Source organism: Physeter macrocephalus, chromosome 21, assembly GCF_002837175.3.
Source record: "Physeter macrocephalus isolate SW-GA chromosome 21, ASM283717v5, whole genome shotgun sequence".
Classification (NCBI taxonomy): domain Eukaryota; kingdom Metazoa; phylum Chordata; class Mammalia; order Artiodactyla; family Physeteridae; genus Physeter; species Physeter macrocephalus.
This window is the reverse complement of record NC_041234.1, coordinates 31379075-31402157: the sequence shown is the minus strand read 5'-3', so window position 1 is coordinate 31402157 and position 23083 is coordinate 31379075. Positions and strand designations below refer to the sequence as shown.

The window sequence follows — 23083 nt, the reverse complement described above, 5'->3', positions numbered from 1 at the left end:
AGGAACTCCCAACCTTTCCCGCTGGAAATACTCTCCTGACCCTGCACAGGAAGCCCTGTGACTCTCTATGACAGCCCCTGCCCTGGGCTTGTCCCAGAAGCCCCACACTCGCCCTGCATAGGAGCTACTGTCCTGAGCCAACAGTAGAAACACTAACCTGAATCTCTGAAGGTGACAATGTCCTACCTCTGCACAGGATCTCTGTCCTGACCCTGTGTGGGACCACCCTCTGAGTCCCAGCAGGAACTTGTGTCCTGAGCTGGTACAGAAAACCCAGCTCTCACCCTCAACAGGAACCTCTGACTTGAGAGACATCCAAGAAATGAACCAGTATAAAACCACCTGTACTGTATATAAACCTCTGCTCTGACCTTGTTAGACAATCCAGAATCTGAATCACCATGATCACCTGTCCCGAGCCTCTACAAGAACCCCAGGCCAAACCCCTAATAGGATCACCTGATCTGCATCTCCAGGAATCTAGCTCTGATCCCATGCAGAAATACCTGGCCTGAGTATGTTGTGATCCTCTGGCCTGACCCTCTACAGAAAACCACCCTTCTGGCCTCTAAAGGAACAGCTAATCTTAATCTGCACGAGAAAAAAATGACTTCACATTCTTCCCTCTCACTCTACAATGTCTCCAACCTTCATATTTTTCTACAAACCTGCCTTACCAGATAATAGAATCATTCTCCTGACCCCAGACAAGAGACACTAACTTGACCCAATAGAGAAATCTCTACACCTACACAAGAACCCCTGTGCTGATACTTTAAAGAGAATTCTCTATAGCAGTGCTGTCCTAAAGAAATACAATTTGAGTCACATGTGTAATTTAAAATTTTCATGTAGCTGCATTAAAAAGCAAAAAAAAAACAGGTGAAGTTAATTTTAAAGATATATTTTACTATACCCAATATAGTTAAATACAGTTGACCCTTTAACAACAAGAGGGTGGTTAGGGGTGCTGACACCCCTAGGCAGTAGAAAAATCCATGTATAACTTTATAGTCATCCCTCCATATCCTCGGTTCCTCCATATCTGCAGTTTCACATCTGTGGATTCAACCAACCTCAGGTCAAGTAGTACTGTAGTATTTATTGAAAAAAAGCTGCATATAAGTGGACCCACTCAATTCAAACCCATGTTGTTCAAGGATCAATGGTATTTCATTTCAATATGCAATCAATATAAAAGTTATTGACAGGGCTTCCCTGGTGGCGCAGTGGTTGAGAGTCCGCGTGCCGATGCAGGGGACGTGGGTTCGTGCCCCGGTCCGGGAGGATCCCACATGCCATGGAGCGGCTGGGCCCGTGAGCCATGGCTGCTGAGCCTGCGCGTCCGGAGCCTATGCTCCGCAACGGGAGAGGGCACAACAGTGAGAGGCCCGCATACCGCAAAAAAAAAAAAAAAGTTATTGACATATTTATTTTTTTTGGAAATCCAGTGTGTATTCTACACTTACAGCACACCTCAAGTTGGACTAGTCACATTTCAAGAGCTCAGCAGCCCCATGTGGCTAGTGGCTACCACATTGGACAGCATAGCTCTGTGAAGTCTATAGAATCCTGTAGCAGGCACTGCTATAGGCTCTTCAAACCTGTCCCTCTTCTTCCTAAGCTCACACACTTTTCCAACTTCCCTTACAGTTAGATGTGGACATGTGACAGAGCTCTGACCCATGGAGTGTGGGTGTGACATATCACACTTCCAGGCCTGGCCCCTAAAAGTCTCTCGCACAATCCCCCACTTTCTCTTTCCCCATCTACCGGCTGAATAGTGAGAACTCCAAGGGCTCAGAGGAGAGCAGAACTGCAAAATGGAAGTTGCCTGGGTCCATGTATGACCAGTAATAAATATTCACAGTGCATTTTGTATGAGTAAGAAACATGTATTGGGGCTTCCCTGGTGGTGCAGTGGTTAAGAATCCGCCTGCCAATGCAGGGGACATGGGTTCGAGCCCTGGTCCGGGAAGATCCCACAGGCTTCCCTGGTGGCGCAGTGGTTGAGAATCTGCCTGCCAATGCAGGGGGCATGGGTTCGAGCCCTGGTCTGGGAAGTTCCCACATGCCGCGGAGTAACTGGGCCCGTGAGCCACAATTACTGAGCCTGAGTGCCACAACTACTGAAGCCCGCGCACCTAGAGCCTGTGCTCCACAACAAGAGAAACCACTGCAATGAGAAGCCCGCGCACCACAACGAAGAGTAGCCCCCGCTTGACACAACTAGAGAAAGCCTGTGCGCAGCAATGAAAACCCAACGCAGCCAAAAATAAAATAAATAAATTTATTTTAAAAAACATGTATTTGTGAAGCCTGAAATTCTGGGTTTTACAGCAGCTAACATAATTTAGCCCAATTAATAACAATATCTTGACTGAATCTGGATGTGAACACCTAATCCTAATATCTATATGAACACAGCTCTGAACCTGTACAGAAACACCTGTGCTGAACCTGAATTGGGCTGCCTAATCTCTTCATAGGAACCTGTCATGATGCAGTCTAAGGAGCCCCATCCTGAATTTGTATGGGAACCCCTAGTCTGGAGCTCCCGAGAAACAACTGGTCTGCCCTGTATAGAAACCCCTGCTTAGTTCAGTAGACGAACAACACTGTAGAAACTATAGGAATCCCTACCCTCACTCTGTCCAGGAACATTTGCTTGACCCAGTACAAGAACACCAGAAATGACCTGACCCTGTCCATGAACCCCTGTCCTCACACCTCACACAAAAGGAATACCTCTCCTCAGGAAACATGTAACCTCTGCACTCAACCTGTAAAAGAATCCCAGCCAGATAAAGGAAACCAAAGCCTGACACCCTACAGCAGGGATCAGCAAACTATGGCCTTCAGGCCAAAGCTAGACTGCAGCCTGTTTTTACATTTTTTAAGGGAAAGAAAGAAAATAAAGTAGACAAATGGGAAGGAAAGGGAGGGGAGGGAAGTGGAGGGAGAGAAGAAGGAAAAGAAAGAAAGGAAAACAAAGAAAGGGAGGGAGGAGGGGAGGGGAGGGGAGGGAGAAAGAAAATGTCACAGCAGCAGTACGTGGCTTGCAAAGCCTAAAATATTTACTATCTGGCCCTTTATAGAAAAAGTTTTCCAACCTCGGCTCTACAGGAACCTCTCTTCTTTCTATACAGAAAAAATAGGCCTTGGCCTTTACAAGACTTCCTACTCTTTTACGTTGCAGGCATCACAACCTCAGAATGTTCCTCAGTGTGTATCATTGTATATATGTTTTCTTTGGTATATCTGGAGGTTTAAAAGTCTTAGGGCTGTGATCCTCTTCCACTGTGACAAAAAGACACGTTCAGGTAGAAAGAGTGGAAGGGAAAAGAAGGCTGGAACTGGGGTTTGCAAGAGGGTAAGAGGGCCCAGCTACTGGGCGGCGGGGCTGTCAATCTGTTAGTTAGTCAGCGATGCTGAACCCCAGACCGCTTATCTCTCCCGCCCCAGCCTACAGCCCGGTAGGAAATGGTGAAGAATGAGAGAGGGAGATTAGGAGGACAAACCGGCCTCTTACGGGTCTGACATTTAGGCATTTAGACACGGTGTGGGGGGGGAGTTGGGGGGTGGTGCACAGTGGCAACTCCCCCTACCCCCTAGGCACACACTTTCTATTACAGCTTGGGAGCAGAGGTGACCCAGTGGAGGGGGCCGACAGGGAGAGCCGCCGCCCAAAGAAAAACTTCCCTCCTGAGGTCCATTCTGGCTGCGGCACTATAATTACCACAATTTTCCATATGAGAAATTGAAGCCCAGAGATGCTCAGTAACTTGCTCAAGGTCACGTGGCTAAGTCGCATAACCTCAGTTTCCTTATCTTCAAAGCAGCCTTAAGGAACTACCTCATAGAATTGTGGACTGCGACTATGCCTGTCACATATTACTTGCTATCATCACAGTTATTTGCCTCTAAGACTCCTTCCGCTCCACCATTCATTTTCGCGGCAGAATATTAATAGCTAACATCTGGTGAGTGCTTCCTGTGTACCACCTTAGTGAATGTGAACTCAGAAAATCCTCACATTTATTAACATCACCACTCCCATTTTGACCGCCAGCAGCCTTGTCCAGTTCCCACCGTGCTCCAGGCCCACCAGCCCGCCCTCACTACGTCATCACGGCGCGTCGCGCGGGAAGCCACTGGGAGGAGAGAAGACGCCCCTTCCTGAAGGCCCCGCTTGCTTGCTTGCACTCTCGAGTTAATCGCACGGTACAGTTGGCGCCGGTCCGGGGGGCTCCTAAGGTAACTGGACAGGGACGGAGGGGCGGCGGCCATGGCCGCCAGGACGACAGCGGCGGTGGTTGGGGGAGGGGCGAGTTTGACCGCGAGCGCATCGTCCAGCCGCTGGCGCGCGCTTCATACAGCGCAGCACGGCCTGCGTCGCCAGCTCTCACGCAGACCCGCAGTTTGTGAGTTCGCGGGAGGTGTGGCCCGCACGAGGGGCGCGGCCTTGCGGCAAGATCCCCAGTGTGGGAGGGATTGGGGCGGGCTGTAGAGAGCCCCGGCGCAACGGAAAAGAGGGGGCTCAGGGAATTTTGAGGCGTAAGCCAAAGGCGGAGTTTGAGAAATGGGCTGCGCCCGCGTCGACAGCGGGGGCGGGAAGGGGGAGGGGCTAGCGGGAGGTGGCTCGGAACTGGCTGAAGGGGCTTGGTGAAGCGTTAGGGATTGGGCCTGGGTAGGGGGTGGGGCGGTCTTTCTGTGGAAGGAAATGGGCAGTCTCCTGAGGAGCTGGGCTTGTTGAAACGTTAGGGGCGGGATCTAGCCAAGTGGAAGGTGCAGGTCAGGCCCGATAAGGGGTGGAGTTAAGTGGATCGTTAAGGGTGGAGTCGGGGCCCTGGCTGGGTCTGGCTGAGTGAAAGAGTGGGTGATTATCCCGGGAGATTGGCTGGAATGGGCAGGTTTGCGAAGGGGTGGGGTCTGGGCGAGGCTTTGAGGAATGAAAGGGTCTGGGAATGGGGCTTGATAGAGCGGAAGGGGCGGTGATTAGCTGGAAAGGGCAGGCTCTAAAACGCACTGAGCCAGGGGGCTAATTGCTCTGTGAAAGGGCAAGACTTTGAAAGGAGAAAGAATAGTGTTAAAGGGGTGGAGCCTAGTGGAATGGGCGGGACCAGGTAGAATGGACACCCTGCTGGAGGGAGAGAGCCTTGAGAGGCAGAGTTTAGAAGGTGGTGGAGAATAGATAGCAAAAGGGATAGAGACTAGCGTAGGGGGCGGGGCCTGGGAAGGGCTGGGATGTAGGGTTTTCAGGGCGTTGGGCCCCTTCAGAGTCACCTCCACCCCACCCCCCAGAAACGCGTCAGGGGTGAAGTCTCCCCAGCCATGACCTCCACCGGCCAGGATTCCACCACAACCAGACAGCGAAGGAGTAGGCACAATCCTCATTCCCCCCCGCATGACTCCAGCGTCACCTCGGTGAGGCCCCAGACCTGCCCTGATGAGGGGGAGGGGGAGCAGCGGGCCGTGCGTTGGACTCTGACCCTTCTCTCTGTTTGGCAGAAGCGAGGTGTTAAAAAGGTTGCCGTACTCCGCTCCAGCCCCAATCTAGCGGAGGTAAAGAAGAAAGGCAGAATGAAGAAGCTTAGTCAAGCAGCTGAGCAAGACCTAGTCGTGGGGCTGCAAGGGCTGGTGAGAGGGGCCTGGCCGCACTTTAACCTCCTGTGACAATCAAAACCCTGAGCTTCTGCATCCTGGACAGTGTGGGATGCTCCCTCTGACTCAGGCCCTCAATGCATCAGTCTCTCCCATTTTTTTTCTTTGCAGGATCTGAACCGGGAGGCCAGGTCACTGTCTGGCACTGGCTTGGTGTTCGATGAGCAGCTAAATGAATTCCACTGCCTCTGGGATGACAGGTGAGGCTGGCTCCTCCAGGCCATATCCAAGCCATACAAAGACATACACTTAGAGCCCATTAGAAGAACGAATCCTGTCTTACTCTAGCCTAGAGACTGGAAGCAGATGATTTAGGGAGATGGGGCTCAGGCTTGAATGGGTTGTTTTCATTTAGCCAACAAACATTGAGTGCCTTCTGTGTGCCGGAGATGGTGATACAAATGTGTCAGACAAGACAGACAGGGAGCTGACAGGTGAGTAGGAGAGCAGGTCACTAAACCGCCATCAGCAGTGTGAGGTGTTTAATGAAGGAGGACCTAAGACCAGAGCTTTCAAGAGTGTTTAATAGAGGACCCTAGACTAGCATCCAGGGTTCCCAGAAGGATTCCTTGAAGAAGGGATGTTTGTGCTGAATTGGAAGAATTACACTTCCCTTTCAGTCACACATTACAACCCATCAGCAAATTCTTTTCACTCTATGTTCGAAATGTATTCAGTATCTGACCTCTCCTCACTGCCTCCACTGCCACCACCATCATCACTCACCTAGACTTGCAGAGGCCTCCCTGTTTCCACCCTCACCCCTGCTGCCTGTTCTTCACACAACAGCCTAAAAAAATATGTACGAGGTGATATTCTCTCTCTTAAGGTCCTTCAAGGGCAGGGTGTTGCCCTGAAGGTAAAGTTCAAATTCTTCATCCTGGCCTCTAAGGTTCCACGTGATCTGGCTCCATATCACCATGGTGACCTTGTCAGCCAATCCTCCCCCTCATTTGCTTCACTTCACTTCACACACACTGATCCCCTTGCTGTTCTTCCAACATGGCAGGCACTCTCTCATCTCAGGCCTTTACCCTGGCCAATCCCTTTTCCAGAGATTCATTTCCACCTTCTCGTCTCCTAGTTAACATTCACATCTCAAGGAGACCCTCGGAGAGGGCTTTGCCTAGTCACTCCCCTTCCCCCACACCTGAGCATCAAGATATTCCTAGCCCATGCCATTGTTTGTCCATTATTATACTTATGTGTTTACTAGCTTAGTATCTATCTCCCCTATCCCAGTGGAAGACTCAGGATGGCAAAAGACTTCATTATTGAATACATATCTACCGTCTCCTGAGGCGCTAGGGACAGGCAGTACACAAAACAAACAAAACTCCTGCCTTTGTGGAGATTACATTTTAGAGGAGGAAGACAGATAGTAAACAAGCAAAAAGCGAGTGATAAAGTGTGTTAGAAAAAGAAATGCTGTGGAGAAACACTGAAGCGGGAGGGAGAATAGCAGAAAGTGCAGTGGAGGGGACTCTTCAGTTTTAAATACGATGATCAAGGAAGGCCTTACTATCTGAGCAGGGATCTGAAGGAGGTGAGGGAGTGAGCTATGGAGGCATCTGGGAGAAGACTGTCCTGGGCAGGAAGAAGAGCTAGCGGAAATGTACTTGGTTTGATTGAGGAACAGGGAGGAGCCCAGTATAGAAGCAGAGTGAGTGAGGGGAGAGCAGTACATGATAGGGGTCAAAGAGGGGATGGGGCAGGTCGTCAAGGGCCTTCTAGGGCATGGGGAGGACTTTGGCTTTTACCCTGAGTGAGCTGGGAGCCAGGAGAAGTTTTTGAGTAGAGGAGGGACGTGACCTGACTTGAGTTTTAACCAGTGCCTGGGCTGCTGTGCAGAGAAAGGACTGTTGGGGGAGCAAGGGCAGAAGCTGGGAGGTCAGCTGAGTGCAACAGCCCAGGCGAGAGGTTATGGTAGCAGCAGTGGGGGTGATAGGAGAGGGCCAGGCTCTGCATATATCATGAGAACGGAGACCAACAGGTGCCAGGGATGACTCTAAAGTTTCATGCGTCAGCAGCTGTGGAAGGGCAGATGGGGAAGATGTGCAGAAGCAGATGTGGTGCTCACCAGTGTCATATATATCTATATCTATATCTGTATTTGTATCTCTGTCAACCCAGCTTCCCTGAAGGCCCTGAGCGGCTCCATGCCATCAAGGAGCAGCTGATCCAGGAGGGCCTCCTGGATCGCTGTGTGTCCTTTCAGGTGAGTCCCCCAGCCGACATCCTGGGCAGAGGGCAGCAGCTGGTGGGACAGCCAGAGCCTTAGCCCTTTATTCCTCGTGTCTCCCCAGGCCCGATTTGCCGAAAAGGAGGAGCTGATGTTGGTTCACAGGTGAAGGCTTGGGATCCTTGTGGGGTTGGGGAGGAGGCTGCCCTGGGCCAACCAGGGCAGGCCAGATGCTTTGGGAAGGAATGTCATGGGCTCTGTGGTCTTGGGCAAGTCACTGAGCTCTCTGAATCTCAGTGTCATCGCCTGTAATTTGGGGGCTAGTAAACATGAGCTCCTCAGGAGGGCTTGATATGTGTCGGGTGCTTAGAATGGTGCCTGATATATCATCAGTCCCTGATGAGCTCTTTTTGTTATTATAATCTGATGTGTAAACAGATGATGGATATGTGGACAGAGTGATCAGGGGGCTCCCCCAGGGGGCTGAAGGAACCCAGAGTAAGAGGCCTGATGTTGTATGGCTCAAGGAAAGTTAGTGTGGCAGAGGGGGTATCTGAGCTGAGCTTTAAGAGGAGAAAAAGAATGAGTCCCATGAAGCGGAAGGCTGAGGAAAGGGAGATGCAGACAGCTGGAACTGTCTGGCCAAAGACCTGCAGGTAGGATTTGATGTGGCCAGAGCAGAGGGCAAAGGTTGTTACTGGAAATGAGGCAGGCTGGGGAAGAAGCAGGGAAGGTATCCTACATCCCAGCTATTCCCCGGATTAACAATTGAGGAGGCCTGACTTGTCCAGGGGTTTGGGGCATGGAGGACTCAGCTGGGAAGGGGATAGGGCCCTGGTTCAGGGCCAGGGAGGGAGGCGGGCCCCTGAATCCCATCCCCCATCTGTGTACCCAGTCTAGAATACATTGATCTGATGGAGACGACCCAGTACATGAATGAGGGGGAACTCCGTGTCCTAGCAGATACCTATGACTCAGTTTATCTGCATCCGGTATGGATGAGAACTGTGAGGGCAGAGGGTGGTGGCAATCCCGGGGTCCCCCATCCCCACATCCACCCCACCTTGGAGGGGGGCAGCTGCGTGGACAGGGCTGCTGTCTCCCTCACTCCCTCTCTGGCTCCCCACTGTCTCTCCAGAACTCATACACCTGCGCCTGCCTGGCCTCAGGCTCTGTCCTCAGGCTGGTGGATGCAGTCCTGGGGGCTGAGATCCGGAATGGCATGGCGATAATCAGGTAGGACCCACTAGCATAAGGCTTTTTTACTTTACAAAAAATTCCTTTCTCAAATGTAAAAGGTAATGGTATGGGAAGTATATATATTCACATGGTTCAATAATCAAATGTTAAAAAAGGTTGGGGGTCAGGTACAAGTAAAAGTCCTCCCCAACCCTGTCTCCAGACACCTGCTTCCTCTCCTGGAGGCAGTCGCTGTTACCAACGACTCTTGTGTCCTCACAGAAATGGTCTGTGCCATTCATGGAATAAATACCATATTTTGTTGATTCTAAGATGTATATTTTTTTCATATTTGAAACATCTTGAAATCCGGATGCATCTTGTAAACAATGGTGTCTCAGAATTCCTTTGGCAGCATCTTCTGCTTTGTTATTGGCATGTAAAATCACAGTACATCTTCTCATCATTGGCATCCCAGAAGTGATGAAATGCAGAAGATGTAGCTTTTCTCCTACCTCCCCTTTTTTAGCCACAAATTATGGTAGCACTCTACACACTCCCTGTATCATGCATTTTTCACTTATATATCTTGGAAACCTTTTCTCTTAACAGTGTATAGCCTAGACCCATGTAGAACGCCATTATACAAATGCACAGTAAGTTAACCTGCCTGCCACCACTGGGCATTTTGGTTCTCTCCAATCATTTGCTGTTTCCAAAAAATGCTGCACCAAATATCATCCATTTATAAACATGTTATTTCACCCTTTTTGTTATATAGGTTGTGGACTAAGTCCCCAGGAGCAGAAGGACTTGGTATGAGGGTGTATGCATTGATAATTTTAATGAGCATTATCAACTTCCCTTCAGAGAGAGAAGAGTACACTGGGGGTGAGGGTCTGAGGGACCCAGTTACTCAGTTCCTGGCAGATGTGCAGGCATCGGCACTGGGGGAGTTGGTGGTCCAGGATTAGAGAGCAGGGAAGAGTCCATCTCTGAAGAGGAGGACCCCTCACCACCATCAATCAGTGGCCTTCCCTGCCTTTCCCAGGCCTCCTGGACACCACGCCCAGCACAGTCTTATGGACGGTTATTGCATGTTCAACCACGTGGCTGTGGCTGCCCGCTATGCTCAACAGAAGCATGACATTCAGAGGTCAGCAGCAGGCAGCAGGGCGAGTGTAATGAGGGTGGTGCAGGGTTGGGTATCTTGGTCTAGGCACTTCCCCCAGATGCTCCTTGATCTTCTTACATAGTGCCCCCCTCTCTCCCACTCACAGGGTCCTTATCGTGGATTGGGATGTGCACCATGGTCAAGGAACACAGTTCACCTTTGACCAAGACCCCAGGTATGCCCGGAGTACCACCCTAGATGCTAGACTCCCAGCCACCCGCCACCTTTACAGGCGCAGCCAGAAGGGGCCCAGGAGGGAAGGGGAAGCATTCACATTTGTTGGGCCTGCCCTGGCAACAGGCTCGGTACTGCCCTCTGCGTGTCTGCTGTCTCTTAATTTCACTCTGAGGCAGGGATTGTTGGGTTCCCCATTTTACAGATCAGGGAACTGAGGCTTACAGGTTAAGAGGTCATAGAAGAAGTTGAAGAGACGAGATTTGAGCCCACAAATGTTTGGAGATCTCATTCACCAATTTATCCTGCAGCTGGAGTGAACCTCAAATTATTACTTTATGTTTTCCGATTATGACAATACTGCAAATTTTATTTCTTTAAAAAATTAAAGGGAGTTAGTTCCCTGGTATCCTAGTGGTTAGGATTCCAGGCTTTAACTGCCTCTGCCAGGGTTCAATCCCTGGTCGGGGAACTGCGATCCCGTAAGCCACATGGCATGGCCAAAAAACAAACAAAAAATTAAATATCGAAATGTCTAAAGCAGTGAGTCTCCTATAATTCCTTTCACCTCAAAAGTAACTGTTGATAGTTACAGAATTTTTCCTGTAGATGTACGAATATTCATCATTATCATTATTATTATTAACATACTACCACTACATTTTCTTCAACAACTTGCGTTTTGCATTTAACAGCATGGTGTGTGCCTCCATGTTAGTGCCTCTGAAAAGCATCTCGTTCTTTGTAAGATCTGTACAGTGTTCCATTGTATGGCTATACCTTTGGTCATTTAACCCCAGGACGTTTATAGGTCTTCCCAGTCTTTGCTATACAGATAATTCTACAGTGAATAGTCTGGTAAATATATAATTTTATACTCCTCTGAGTATATCTGTAGGATGAATTTCCAATTCGTCAGAGGGTCACTGTGCTTGAAAGTCTAGAATCTAGTGCCAGACTTCCCTCCAGAAAGAGAACCACCTTACCCTTCCTGCAGAAAGTGATTGAGCCCGTCCTTGTCAGTAGGGGACACTACTAAATAGTTGTTTTATCCAGCCTTTTATTGAATTGACTGCATAAATTCCACTTTTTCCCATGGTTCCTGAGCTCCTGTGGCCCATTATCTAATCTAGGTTGGTTGTTCTCCAGACATTGCTTTATTATTTTCCACCATTCAGTGTTGCTGACAGATATCTAGATGTCAGTCTGATTTTCATTCCTTTCCAATATATTTTCCTCTCTGGAAGGTTTTAGGTTCTTCTCATTATCCCTGGCGGTCTGAATTTTCACCCTGCCCCTCATTCTGCTTACCAGTGGTAGATATTTTACATCTGAAGACTCATGCCTTTCTTAAATCCTCAGAAGTTTTCTTCTATTAGATTGTTGATGATTTCTTCTACTGTATCCTCTCTGGTCTCTCTGTTAGTCAGATGTTAGACTTCCTGGGTTGATCCTCTATGTCTCTTATTTTTTATCTCATGTCTTCTGTCTCTTTTTTCCTTTTGCTCAGTGTCCTGGGAGATTTCCTCAACTTTACCTTCCATTCCTTCTTTTAAGCTGCAAGAGCACTTTCTTCCTCTCTGTTTATGCTCTACTAAGCTTTAGTTTAGTTGTTTTCCATGTCTTCATAATAGTATTTTAAGGGCTATCCAATTTGTCTCCAGCCAGTACCCTCCTGATGGAGTTAAGAGATTGAGAGATGGGGAGCTGGGAGATTGACGGTCATGGATAGATTTTTTTTTCATTTATACATTCTTATTCATAAAGAAGAATGCATTGAATATATTCACAATTCTTCATATCTATGCATATAGTCATATATCCACAAAATAACACAGCTATTGCCTCCAATGCACTTTTAAAACAAAAAAGAATGATTAATGATATTAAGGAATTCTTGTTATTATGCCTAAGAAAATTAACAAGAATTCATTTAGTAAACTAAAACTTAGTAGTTAAAAGGAACAAGTAAATTTAGTGAGTTGGTTATTCAGTGAATTGGCTATTCAGAATTGATTTTGTGAGCATTGACCTGCATCTGTGCTTGACTTCTCCAGAAGGGAAACCTCAGATTGTCTTGGGTGACTTCCCAACCTGTTCAGCATGGGAGAGGGCCTGCTGGGGCCCCTGGAGCCTCAGACTACTTTCCAGAGATTTGTTGAAGTCTCTAATTGTCTGACATCCTTTCTCCCACTCTCTGTCTTCCTGGGTTGATACGTGTTTAAAATTCCTTTACTATCTTTTGACTAGGATTGTAGGAGAATGAGGAGGTAAACCTGTGCTATCAGTCCACCATTCTTTTACTGGAAGTCAGTTGAACTTATTTTAAAATCTCCTTCTATTTACTTTATAAACTTAATTTCCTTGGGTGTTAGTTCTTCTGTTTGTTGACTTCGGTGGCTCTCTTGTGGGGTGGACTTTCTTCAAATCTTTTCTTCCTGTCTTTCCCGATGATAATATTTATGTTCTACTGTATGTTTATCTGTTAGAGTCAAAAGTAAAACAGTCATCCCCCATCTACTCAAGACCAGAGCTTTCACATGGTCTTTATCCCCCAATTCCAAAAATCCTTGTATACCAATTGCATTTAATTTCACAACTATATTATCAACATTTATTAAAATGTGACTGTTAAGTTTGTCTAGATTTATTGCTTACCACTATTTCTTGCATTTCCCTAAAAAAGGAAAAAAAAATGCTGCCTTAAGTCCTTTCTGGAACAAGGCAAGGGGTGGATGAACAGATGGATGGAAGGATGGATGAGAGATCTTCATTTTGATCGCCTCAGTCAGAATCAAGCCCTCCTACTTGGCTTACTATCAGAACATATACCATTGTGTCTTTTCAGTATCTGTTCGGTGTCAGCCCCCCTCACTGCTCTGAGTGCTCAGTTTCTCACCTAGAAAATAGAAGAAATAGTAGAGGTAGCCTGTAAGGTATTGGAGACAAGGAATTGCCCCCTCACTGGCCTCATGGAGCCCCAGCCAGCATCCCCACTCCAGCTCCACATAAAGAACCAAGTCCCACCCCTCCTAACCCCTAGGCCCTGAGTCTCCCCACTTCCTTCAGGGAAAATACTAAGCTCCCTAGCCTCGCCTGGCGTTCTTTTCAGCCTTAGCTGGCTCCCGCCAACTAAGAGCCTCATGCCTCTGTGGGCCTCCAGTGTCACAGGGTTTGTCCTGCTGTTACTATCTTGGTCACAGGGGCTGGTGGGTGGGCAGGCATGATCTAGAGTCCCCCACGGGGTCAGGAGCCCTAGGGGGTGGGATAGACTTGATAACTCTCAGGGTCTCAGAGCTAGAACTGGGTGGGCACTGAGAGGGGCAGCAGTGTTTGCTGATGGAGCAATTTCAGTAAGAGAGCAAATGAATGAGTGAGTGAGGTAATGGATAAATAAATGGAAGAATTAATGGATGAAAGGATGAATAAGCTGGCAACTGAATGGAAGAATGAATGAATGTATGAATCAAAGAATTCATGGGGAAATTAATGAGAGAATGAATGAATGGTTGAGTCAACTGTGGTAGCTGTGGGTTGGGGGTTTCTAGGGGGACCGACTCCTCAACCCCCACCTCTTTTTTTTCTCTGCTTCTAGCGTCCTCTATTTCTCCATCCACCGCTATGAGCAGGGTCGGTTCTGGCCCCACCTTACAGCCTCCAACTGGTCCACCACAGGTTTTGGCCAAGGCCAGGGATACACCATCAATGTGCCTTGGAACCAGGTCAGTATCTACCCACCCTTTGCCCCCACAATGTTGCCCACCCCTGCCCTTCAGGGCAGATGGCAGGACGTCCCCATCATGCCTCCCTGTCTGCAGGTGGGGATGCGAGATGCCGACTACATCGCCGCTTTCCTGCACGTCCTGCTGCCAGTTTCCCTTGAGGTCCTGGGGGTCTGGGGTGTGTTGGGGCAGAGGCGATGTTGAGGGAAGGGCCGTGAGGGCAGGTGGCCTCATGTAGTTCCTTCCCTCTTCAGTTCCAGCCCCAGCTGGTCCTGGTAGCTGCTGGATTTGATGCCCTCCAAGGGGACCCCAAGGTAAGGCAGGTGCACTGGGATGGCAGGAGGGCAGAAAGAGGCTGCACGGAGCAGGGCTGACCCTCCACGTCCCTCCAGGGCGAGATGGCTGCCACTCCGGCAGGGTTCGCCCAGCTAACCCACCTGCTCATGGGTCTGGCAGGAGGCAAGCTGATCCTCTCACTGGAGGTGAGTGACTCACTTCGTCTCTCAGCCTGTGGATCCTGGAAGACGTAAGAACAACTTTCAGTCCTGTCCCAGCAATTCCACTTACTAGCTGGACAACCTCTCCTAAGTCACTCAGCTTCCCTGTGCCTCTGCTTTCCTTATGTAAAATGGGCATTTTAATAGTAGTAATCACCCCATAATACTGTCCAGCACGTGAAATGAAGTCAGCCTTCAAATGCCCTATTGCTTGACAGCACCCTACTCTTCTCTGGTAACATCGGGTTCTTTCCTGCCTTCCCTCATGTGAACTCCTTCTCCCAGGGTGGCTACAACCTCCGCTCCCTGGCTGAGGGCGTCAGCGCCTCACTCCACACCCTTCTGGGAGACCCTTGCCCCGTGCTGGAGTTCCCTGGAGCCCCTTGCCCGAGGTGAGCCCAGGTGGAGGAGGGGAGAAGTAGGCCCCTCATTGCCCACTCAGGGGCCAGTTGGTCACATTTTCCTCTCCCTTGCCCTCCAGTGCCCAGGCGTCGATCTCCTGTGCTCTGGAAGCCCTTGAGCCCTTCTGGGAGGTCTTTGTGAGATCAGGTAGTTGGCAGGGAGTGCGCTGGGTGGGGGGTTGGGCAGGGAATGAGCTGTGGGAGGAGACTCTTCCAGACCCCACTCTGACTTTCCTCACCGCTTTGGTGGGGGAGGGTCAGGCCCTCTCTCAGTGGGCCCTGGTTTCAGGCCTCCCACCCCTTTTTAGGTTTGGGTAAACTGAGTTCCAGAGTATTAAGGGGATCCAGGGTGGGGGAGTAGGAGTAGGGTGAATGTGGCCTCCCCATGCAGCTGAGACCCTGGAGGAGGACACTGTGGAGGGGGACAATGTGGAGGAGAAGGAGGAGGAGGGACCGTGGCAGCCCCCTGAGCTCCCAATCCTGACGTGGCCGGTGCTGCAGGCTCGCACAGGGCTGGTCTATGACCAACAGATGATGGATCACTACAACTTGTGGGACAAGTATGCAGTCAGAGAGCCGGGCTAAGTGGGAGGAGGGGAGGGACCCCCCCCACTTCAAACGCACTAAGCCCTGCCTCCGATTCCCCCACTCCTAGCCACCACCCCGAGATGCCTCAGCGAATCAAGCGTATCATGCACCACCTGGAGGAGCTGGGTCTTGCCGGGCGCTGTCTCGCCCTGCCCGCACGTCCAGCCACGGACGCTGAGCTGCTCGCCTGCCACAGGTCAGACCCCTGTGGCCGGGTTGGGATGGGGCCTCAGAGCACGCAAGCCACCCTGGGGGCTGGAGCCTGGGCTTGCCTCTGTTACGTGGAGCTGCTGTGAGACACAGGAGAGGACGTGGAGGGGACAGAGTTACCTGGCTGTCCCCTTGAGTGCCCCCTCTGTGCCTCCAGTGCTGAGCACGTGGATCGTCTGCGGGCCACGGAGAAGATGAAGACCCGGGAGCTGCACCGCGAGGGCGCCAACTATGACTCCATATACATCTGCCCCAGCACCTTCACCTGTGCGCAGCTGGCTGCTGGCGCCGCCTGCCGCCTGGTGGAGGCTGTGCTGGCGGGAGAGGTGCCTGCACTTTGGGGAGGGGACCTTGGGCTCCAGGAGAGGAAGTCCTGGGTGTGGAGGGTGGGGAAAGAGGCGGCTCTGAGAGGTGGGCCAGGCCTGAGGAAAGGGGGCATGCAATGGGAGGAGATCCCAGCTCACCAGAGGCCTGGCTCCTGGGGAAGTGCACCCAGCGGGATGGGGGCTACAGGCTTGGGGGCCCCTAGCAGCTGGTGGAGTAGTAGAGGGACAGGAGAGATGGAAGAGGAGAGGAAAGGGAAGGGAAAGCGGGGAGGGTGGGTGGTCTAATCTTTGTTCCCTGCCCCTCCCCCAGGTTTTGAATGGCATTGCTGTGGTGCGTCCCCCTGGCCACCATGCAGAGCGGGATGCCGCTTGCGGTTTCTGCTTTTTCAACTCTGTGGCTGTGGCTGCTCGCCATGCCCAGGCCGTCAGTGGGCGTGCGCTGCGGTGAGGGCTCCCTGCCCCCACCGCCTGGTGCTTACGCAATAGGCCCCGTAGTGCAGCCCCCAAAGTTACCCCGAACCACCCAAGGGTCCAATTGCCCAGCACTTCCAGAAAGGGACCAAGGATCTAGCCTCTCAGTGCTTACCCAGATAGGATCCCCAGATTGCGGCACCCAGGTGCTTATAAACAGAATCCAGGGTCCCCTTCCCCAGAATTTCTGGCCCCTGATGACTATCCCAACAGAACCCAGGGTCCGGCCTCTGGTGCTTCCTTCAAAAGTCCCAGGATCTAGCCCCTGGCACTTACCCACACAAGGCCCGGGATCTGGCCCTGAGCACTTGTTCGGGCCCACAGTGAAGCCCTTAGGACTCTGATAGGACCTACAAGCCTGCCACCCAGTGCTTTCCCCAGGGACCCAGGGTCCTCCCATCCGCAATAAATGCCCCTGCATACAGACTCCAGGGGTCTAGTCCCTGTCCTCCCCCAGGGGGCAAGTGTCCCGGGGTAACTGAGAAGCTGTCCCCTCCCTCCTCAGGATCCTGATCGTGGACTGGGACGTCCATCATGGTAATGGAACTCAGCACATATTTGAGGAGGACCCCAGGTGAGGGGCTGGGGCAGGGGGTGGGGTGTGGTCAGGGAGGTGGGCGGGCCATGTCTCATGGGTGCCTCGCTGACCAGGCACATCCCTCCTTCCCACCATGTTCCTGCAGCGTGCTGTACATTTCTCTGCACCGCTATGATCATGGCACCTTCTTTCCTATGGGGGACGAGGGTGCCAGCAGCCAGATAGGTCAGGCTGCAGGCACGGGCTTCACCGTCAACGTGGCCTGGAATGGGCCCCGCTTGGGTGACGCCGACTACCTGGTTGCCTGGCATCGTCTGGTGCTTCCCATTGCCTATGAGGTACGATTTAGGATGCATGTGACAAGACTGTGTGGGTGGCAGCAGGCGTGCATGTGTCTGACGTCTCAGTGACTGATCCTGTGAGAGGACCTGCGGGTGGCTGCTGTAATGGCTTTGGGGGAGGGGATGTGACTCTGATGGCCTTTGGGTATGTTTGTGCAGTGGCTGTATGTGACTGCCTTCTGTGTGTAACTGTGAGGACTTGGGAGTGTGTGGGGGTGGTCTTGCCTGGGGATGTGCCTGGCTGTGTACCTGTCCTGTGTGTACACCATCACTAGTGCCTATCTGTGTGTGATGGTGGCCCCATGTGACTGCCATCTCTGTGGAACTGCACGTGCCAGGTGGGGAGGGGTTCAAGCATGTGTGAAACTCTGCGCAGGGAGCTATTTGTCACTATTGCCGCTCTGTATGATGGGTGTGATATTGTACGTCACTGCACATTGCTCTCTCTGTGACAGCCAGTGTGTGACTTTCTGCATGTGGAAGGCTGTGTGTGACAATCATCTCTCTCTATGGCCTATATACATTTCCCTGACTCTGTGTGAGTGGCTGTAGGTAACTGCCTCCTCCATGTGTAAACTGTGTGTATGTGTGGCAAATCATGTATACATGACTAACTCTGAGGGTGGATGAACGTGAGCACCATCTCTGTGACCTCTGTGCAGACATGCGTGTTCAGATGTGTATGTGTCTGTGCACAGTTGGCTGTGACTATCTCTGTGTGTGTGTAACTCTATGAAATAGTGTATGTGTGACCATGTGCAAGTGACCACCTCCTGTGGGTGCAACAGCACGTGTGACTATTGTGACTGTGGTGGTGGCATGTGTATGATTGTGTTTGTGCAGGGGTAGCTGTGGATTACTGTTCCCTCTGAGAAACTGTGTGCGTGCGTGACAAGTACCATGTATAGTCTGGTCTGTGTGAGACTGTCTGATTGTGTGTGGGTGTATGTGACTGTATGTGACCATCTTCTGTGTGTGGCACTTGGGTTGTCATCTTCTGTGATGGAAACGTGTGCACCTCTCTTTGGCACCATGTGTATAAAACCCTGTGTTGTGCCCATGTGTCCCATGTTTGACCCAGGGAGGGGAGTGTGTGCCTCTTGGTCTCACCCTTGGGTGTGTATGTGAGGACATATCTCTCCGTCTCATGTCACCGCCTCTTTTTTTTTAAATTTATTTATTATTTTATATTTATTTTTGGCTGCGTTGTGTCTTTGTTGTGCGGGGGCTTTCTCTAGTTGTGGTGAGCGGGAGCGACTCTTCGTTGCGGTGTGCGGGCTTCTCATTGCGGTGGCTTCTCTTGTTGCGGAGCACGGGCTCTAGGCACATGGGCTTCAGTAGTTGTGGCATACAGGCTCAGTAGTTGTGGCTCACGGGCTCTAGAGCACAGGCTCAGTAGTTCTGGCACACGGGCTTAGTAGCTCCGCGGCATGTGGGATCTTCCCGGGCCAGGGCTCGAACCCGTGTCTCCTGCATTGGCAGGAGGATTCTTAACCACTGTGCCACCAGGGAAGTCCCATGTCACTGTCTCTTGACATGAGTCTCCACACCTCACAACTCTGCTTCATGACCCCGTCCGTCTGTTTCTCACATCTCCATATCTCTGTATCTTGAGTCTCTAAATCTGTGTCTGATGTGTCCACGTCTCTGAATCTCTCTTGTGTCTCCATGTCCTCCCCTCCCTGTTTTCAGGGCTCTGGTCTTGTGTCTCCCGGGCTCCAGGTCCCATGTCTCCATCTCTCTGACTTTCATTGCCATGTCTTCGTTTGTCCTTGTCTGTGTCTCTGGGTCTCCGTGAACTGCTGCCTCCCCACGCCCCCACCCTCATGTTCACGTGTCTCTTCTCTCCCTGCCTCAGTTTAACCCGGAACTGGTGCTGGTCTCAGCTGGCTTCGATGCTGCCCGGGGGGACCCACTGGGCAGCTGCCAGGTGTCGCCTGAGGGCTATGCCCACCTCACCCACCTGCTGATGGGCCTGGCCAATGGCCGCATTATCCTTATCCTAGAGGTAGCTGTCTCGGTCCCTCTTCCTGCGGTGGGAGGGTGGTCGGGAAGACTTGGGTGTCCCCACCTGGGGTTATGGACACATACTGGGCATTAGTAATAACACCAGCATTAGCAACTTTAATTGAGCACTCACTGTGTGCAAGACACTCTTCTTGGCACTTTACGTGCATTATTTTTTTTTTTTTTGTGGTATGCGGGCCTCCCTCTGCCATGGCCTCTCCCGTTGCGGAGGACAGGCTCCGGACGCGCAGGCCCAGCGGCCATGGCTCACGGGCCCAGCCGCTCCGCGGCACGCGGGATCCTCCCAGACCGGGGCGCGAACCCGGTTCCCCTGCATCGGCAGGCGGACGCGCAACTGCTGCGCCACCAGGGAAGCCCTACGTGCATTATTAATGCATTTACTTAACAAAGCAGCCTTGTGAGGTAAGGTCTACTGACCTCATCATTTTCCTCTCTCAAGATCAGGGAAACTGAGATACAGAGAGCTGTGGTGACTAGCTGGAGGTCACACATTTAATAATGGCAGAGCCAGGCCTTGAACCCAGGCAGCCTGGCTCCAGAGTCTCTGCTTTTTACTTCTACTTGAACTACCTCCAACAAAATCCTGAGACAAAGGAAATTCACTGCCTTTTGTAAAGTACTCAGTGCCCCCGCCCCCTGTGCCTCAGTTTCCTTGTCTGTAAGATGTGGCTGGCTAATCGTGGAGGGGTGCCTGGCACATAGTAAGCCCTCTACAAGAGCTGTGGCTTCTTATGGTTATGCGTTGTTCGTACATTTGTTTAACCCACTCAGCAACCTTCTGTGCTGTCATTTGTACTCCTTCACAGATGAGGACAGTAAGTCACAGAGAGATTAATTGGCTGGTAAGATGTCCCACCGTGTGCCCAGGCCTGCCTGTGGCGGAGCAGGGTGGTGGACTCTTTCCTCAGGTAGCCCAGGTTCCAACCTCAGTGCTGCCTCTTACCAGCTTTTAAGACCTCAGACAAGTCATCTAACCACTCTGAGCCGCAGTTTCTTTATCTGGAAAAAGAGCAGAGACTGGGTTCCTATAGAGTGTGAGAAAAGGGGGTTCCCATACCAGGTCAGGATAGAGATTCACATAGAGAGAAAGACCAGTTGTTCCTGTACCAGGGCAGGGCAGGGCCTTCTGTGTGGGTGGGGCCAGGGGTTCCCATACTGTGAAGGCAGGTTCCTGCACCGATTGAGCACATGTGGCTGTGAGGATTCAGTGCTTAGAATAGGGTCTAGCACACAGCAAGCACTTAATGAACGTCAGCGCTTACTAATGTTGCCATCAGTACTGTCATTCTTGTGGTTATTATTATCTTGCACTTTATGTCACAATTCTATCCCCCTCAACGACCACGTCACACAGTGGGTGCTGTCCATCTGACAGATGTGGGTTCTACTTACTTGTCCCCAGTACCTACCCTCCAGACTTGCAGGACCCCAAGGGGAGAGTGGGAGGCAGGACATCTCATCTCCCAAATTCCCTGAAGACCCCCCCATCATACCTTTCCCTCCTCTTTTCCTTAACAAAGGGTGGTTATAACCTGACATCCATCTCGGAGTCCATGGCCGCCTGCACCCACTCCCTCCTTGGGGACCCGCCACCCCTGCTGACCCTGCTGAGGCCCCCACTGTCAGGGGCCCTGGCCTCGATCACCGAGACCATCCAAGTCCATCGCAGATACTGGTGCAGCTTGCGGGTCACAAGTGAGTGGGTGAGGGGAACTGCGGGCATTGGGGGCTCAGGGGAGGGCAGGGATTAGAGGCGGGAAAAGGGATAGCACCCACACTCAAGGATCTCCCTTCCATGGTTCCAGAGGTCAAAGATAAAGGGGAACCCTCCAGTTCTAAGTTGATCACCAAGGAGGCACCCCAGCCAGCCAATCCTGGGTCAGCCAAGGGGATGACCATGCCAGAAGGGAACATCCTGGAGGCAGGCACGGGGAAGGCCACCTCAGCAACATCTGTGAAAGAGTCCACTCCAGGCCAGACTATGTCAGAGACAGCTGTGATGGAGTTCACTCAGGACCAGTCATCAGAGACAGCCATGGGAGGAGCTGCTGCGCTGAACCAGGCCACCTCAGAGGCAGCCACAGGGGTTGCCACACTGGACCAGACCACCTCGGAGGAGGCTGTGGGGGGAGCTGAGCTGATCCAAAGCCCTCCAGCCTCATGCGCTGACAATCAGACTCCTCCAGCGTCACCCATGCAAGGAGCCACAACCCAGATATCCCCCAGTAAGCTGACTGGAAATCTCAGGACCTTGGAACTAGACAAGGCACAGGTAAGGCCCACCACACCCAGGTAGGGGGAAGAAGGGACAAGAATCAGGCCTCCCGGATACATCTCTTATCTCTGTGTGTATAGGAACCCCCAGAAGAGGAGGAGCTACTAGGAGAGGCAGCTGGAGGTCAGGACATGAATGAGTCAGTACTGATGCAGGTCACTGGATACCATGCTGACACTGACCAAGTGAGCTCTGGGAGAGGCTAGAACAGTGGCTTCCTTCTCATGCCCGTTTGTGCCTCCACGTAGGAGCATGGGCTATAGGAACGTATGATGGGGAGGTGGAGTCCCTACCTTACTCAGTTTCACCCACCCCCAGGCCATGTTTTATGCTGTAACACCACTGCTCTGGTGTCCCCATTTGGTGGCAGTATGCCCTGTACCTGAAGCAGGCCTGGATGTCACCCAACCTTGTCAGGACTGTGGAGCACTCCAGGAGAACTGGGTGTGTCTGTCTTGCTACCAGGTATGCAGCCGAGGAAAGGGATAGGGTGGAGGTTGGCCCAGGAGCAAACCACAGGTGGGTGCTGATTCCCCACCCAATGCTCGCTCCCCAACCTCAGGTCTACTGCAGTCGTTACATCAATGCCCATATGCTCCAACACCATGAAGGCTCGGGACACCCGCTGGTACTCAGCTACACCGACCTGTCTACCTGGTGTTACCACTGTCAAGCCTACGTTCACCATGAGGTGGGCCCTGGGCAGACCCTCTAATGTGTGCACACTCACTCATACTCCCCCCGCCCCCCCCCCACCTTTTGTGATTGCATAAGGGGCGAATGGAGACCCTTCTGCATGTGGGATAGGCCAAGAGACAGGGCGGTTGAGGGCTGGAGTGGGGGCAGCCTCCTGGCTGACGTAGAGGGGTGCTCACTCTTACCTCCCCTCTCTTGCCTCCTCCTCAGGCTCTCCTAGCTGTGAAGAACATCGCCCACCAGAACAAGTCTGGGGAGAACATGCCCCACTCACACTAAATCCCAGAGTGCTCCTCCTCTTCACCTTCTGAGACCCAAGATAGACCAGCCTTAGTTCATTCCAAGCTATACCTTTGATGAGGGGTAGTCTCACTCCATCCCATCCTGAAGACCCTTTACAACTCCCCCAGGGTGCTGATTTAAGTGTATATATTTGTAAGAGGACTGTGATCAATTATAGATCTCCCACCGCCTGCTCAAGGGACTCCATCTACTCTGCCCCAGAAGGCAAGGGGAGCAGCTCAGTGACCCCAAGAGGGGGCTGATATAAAGATGATACTTTGGAGGGAAGGGGGATCAACTGGCAGATATGGTGGGGTTGCATATGTAATAAAGTA

At 51.5% G+C, this 23083-nt stretch overlaps 1 protein-coding gene across 6 annotated transcripts; it reads left to right on the top strand.

The window, feature by feature from the left end:
- The first annotated feature begins 4140 nt into the window (after positions 1–4140).
- On the top strand, positions 4141–23041 carry HDAC6 (histone deacetylase 6). Of its 6 annotated transcripts, none has more exons than XM_007123828.4 (29): positions 4160–4257; positions 5305–5427; positions 5512–5640; positions 5776–5864; positions 7798–7882; positions 7971–8011; positions 8742–8838; positions 8985–9082; positions 10077–10181; positions 10306–10374; positions 13969–14095; positions 14192–14257; positions 14350–14409; positions 14488–14577; positions 14878–14984; positions 15074–15141; positions 15385–15553; positions 15649–15777; positions 15949–16117; positions 16428–16561; positions 17094–17162; positions 17272–17464; positions 19326–19475; positions 21016–21190; positions 21301–21767; positions 21851–21955; positions 22089–22235; positions 22333–22461; positions 22677–23040. In XM_007123828.4, exons 2-29 carry the CDS (start codon positions 5335–5337, stop codon positions 22743–22745), a joined length of 3429 nt encoding a protein of 1142 aa, XP_007123890.1. In that variant the 5' UTR covers positions 4160–4257; positions 5305–5334; the 3' UTR covers positions 22746–23040. The 6 variants fall into 6 exon arrangements, with proteins under 6 accessions (XP_023972673.1, XP_007123890.1, XP_007123893.1 ...); XM_007123831.4 differs by having other exon boundaries at positions 22141–22235; positions 22677–22811; XM_024116905.3 differs by having other exon boundaries at positions 4141–4224; positions 5305–5640; positions 22677–23041.
- Positions 23042–23083: the final 42 nt, after the last annotated feature.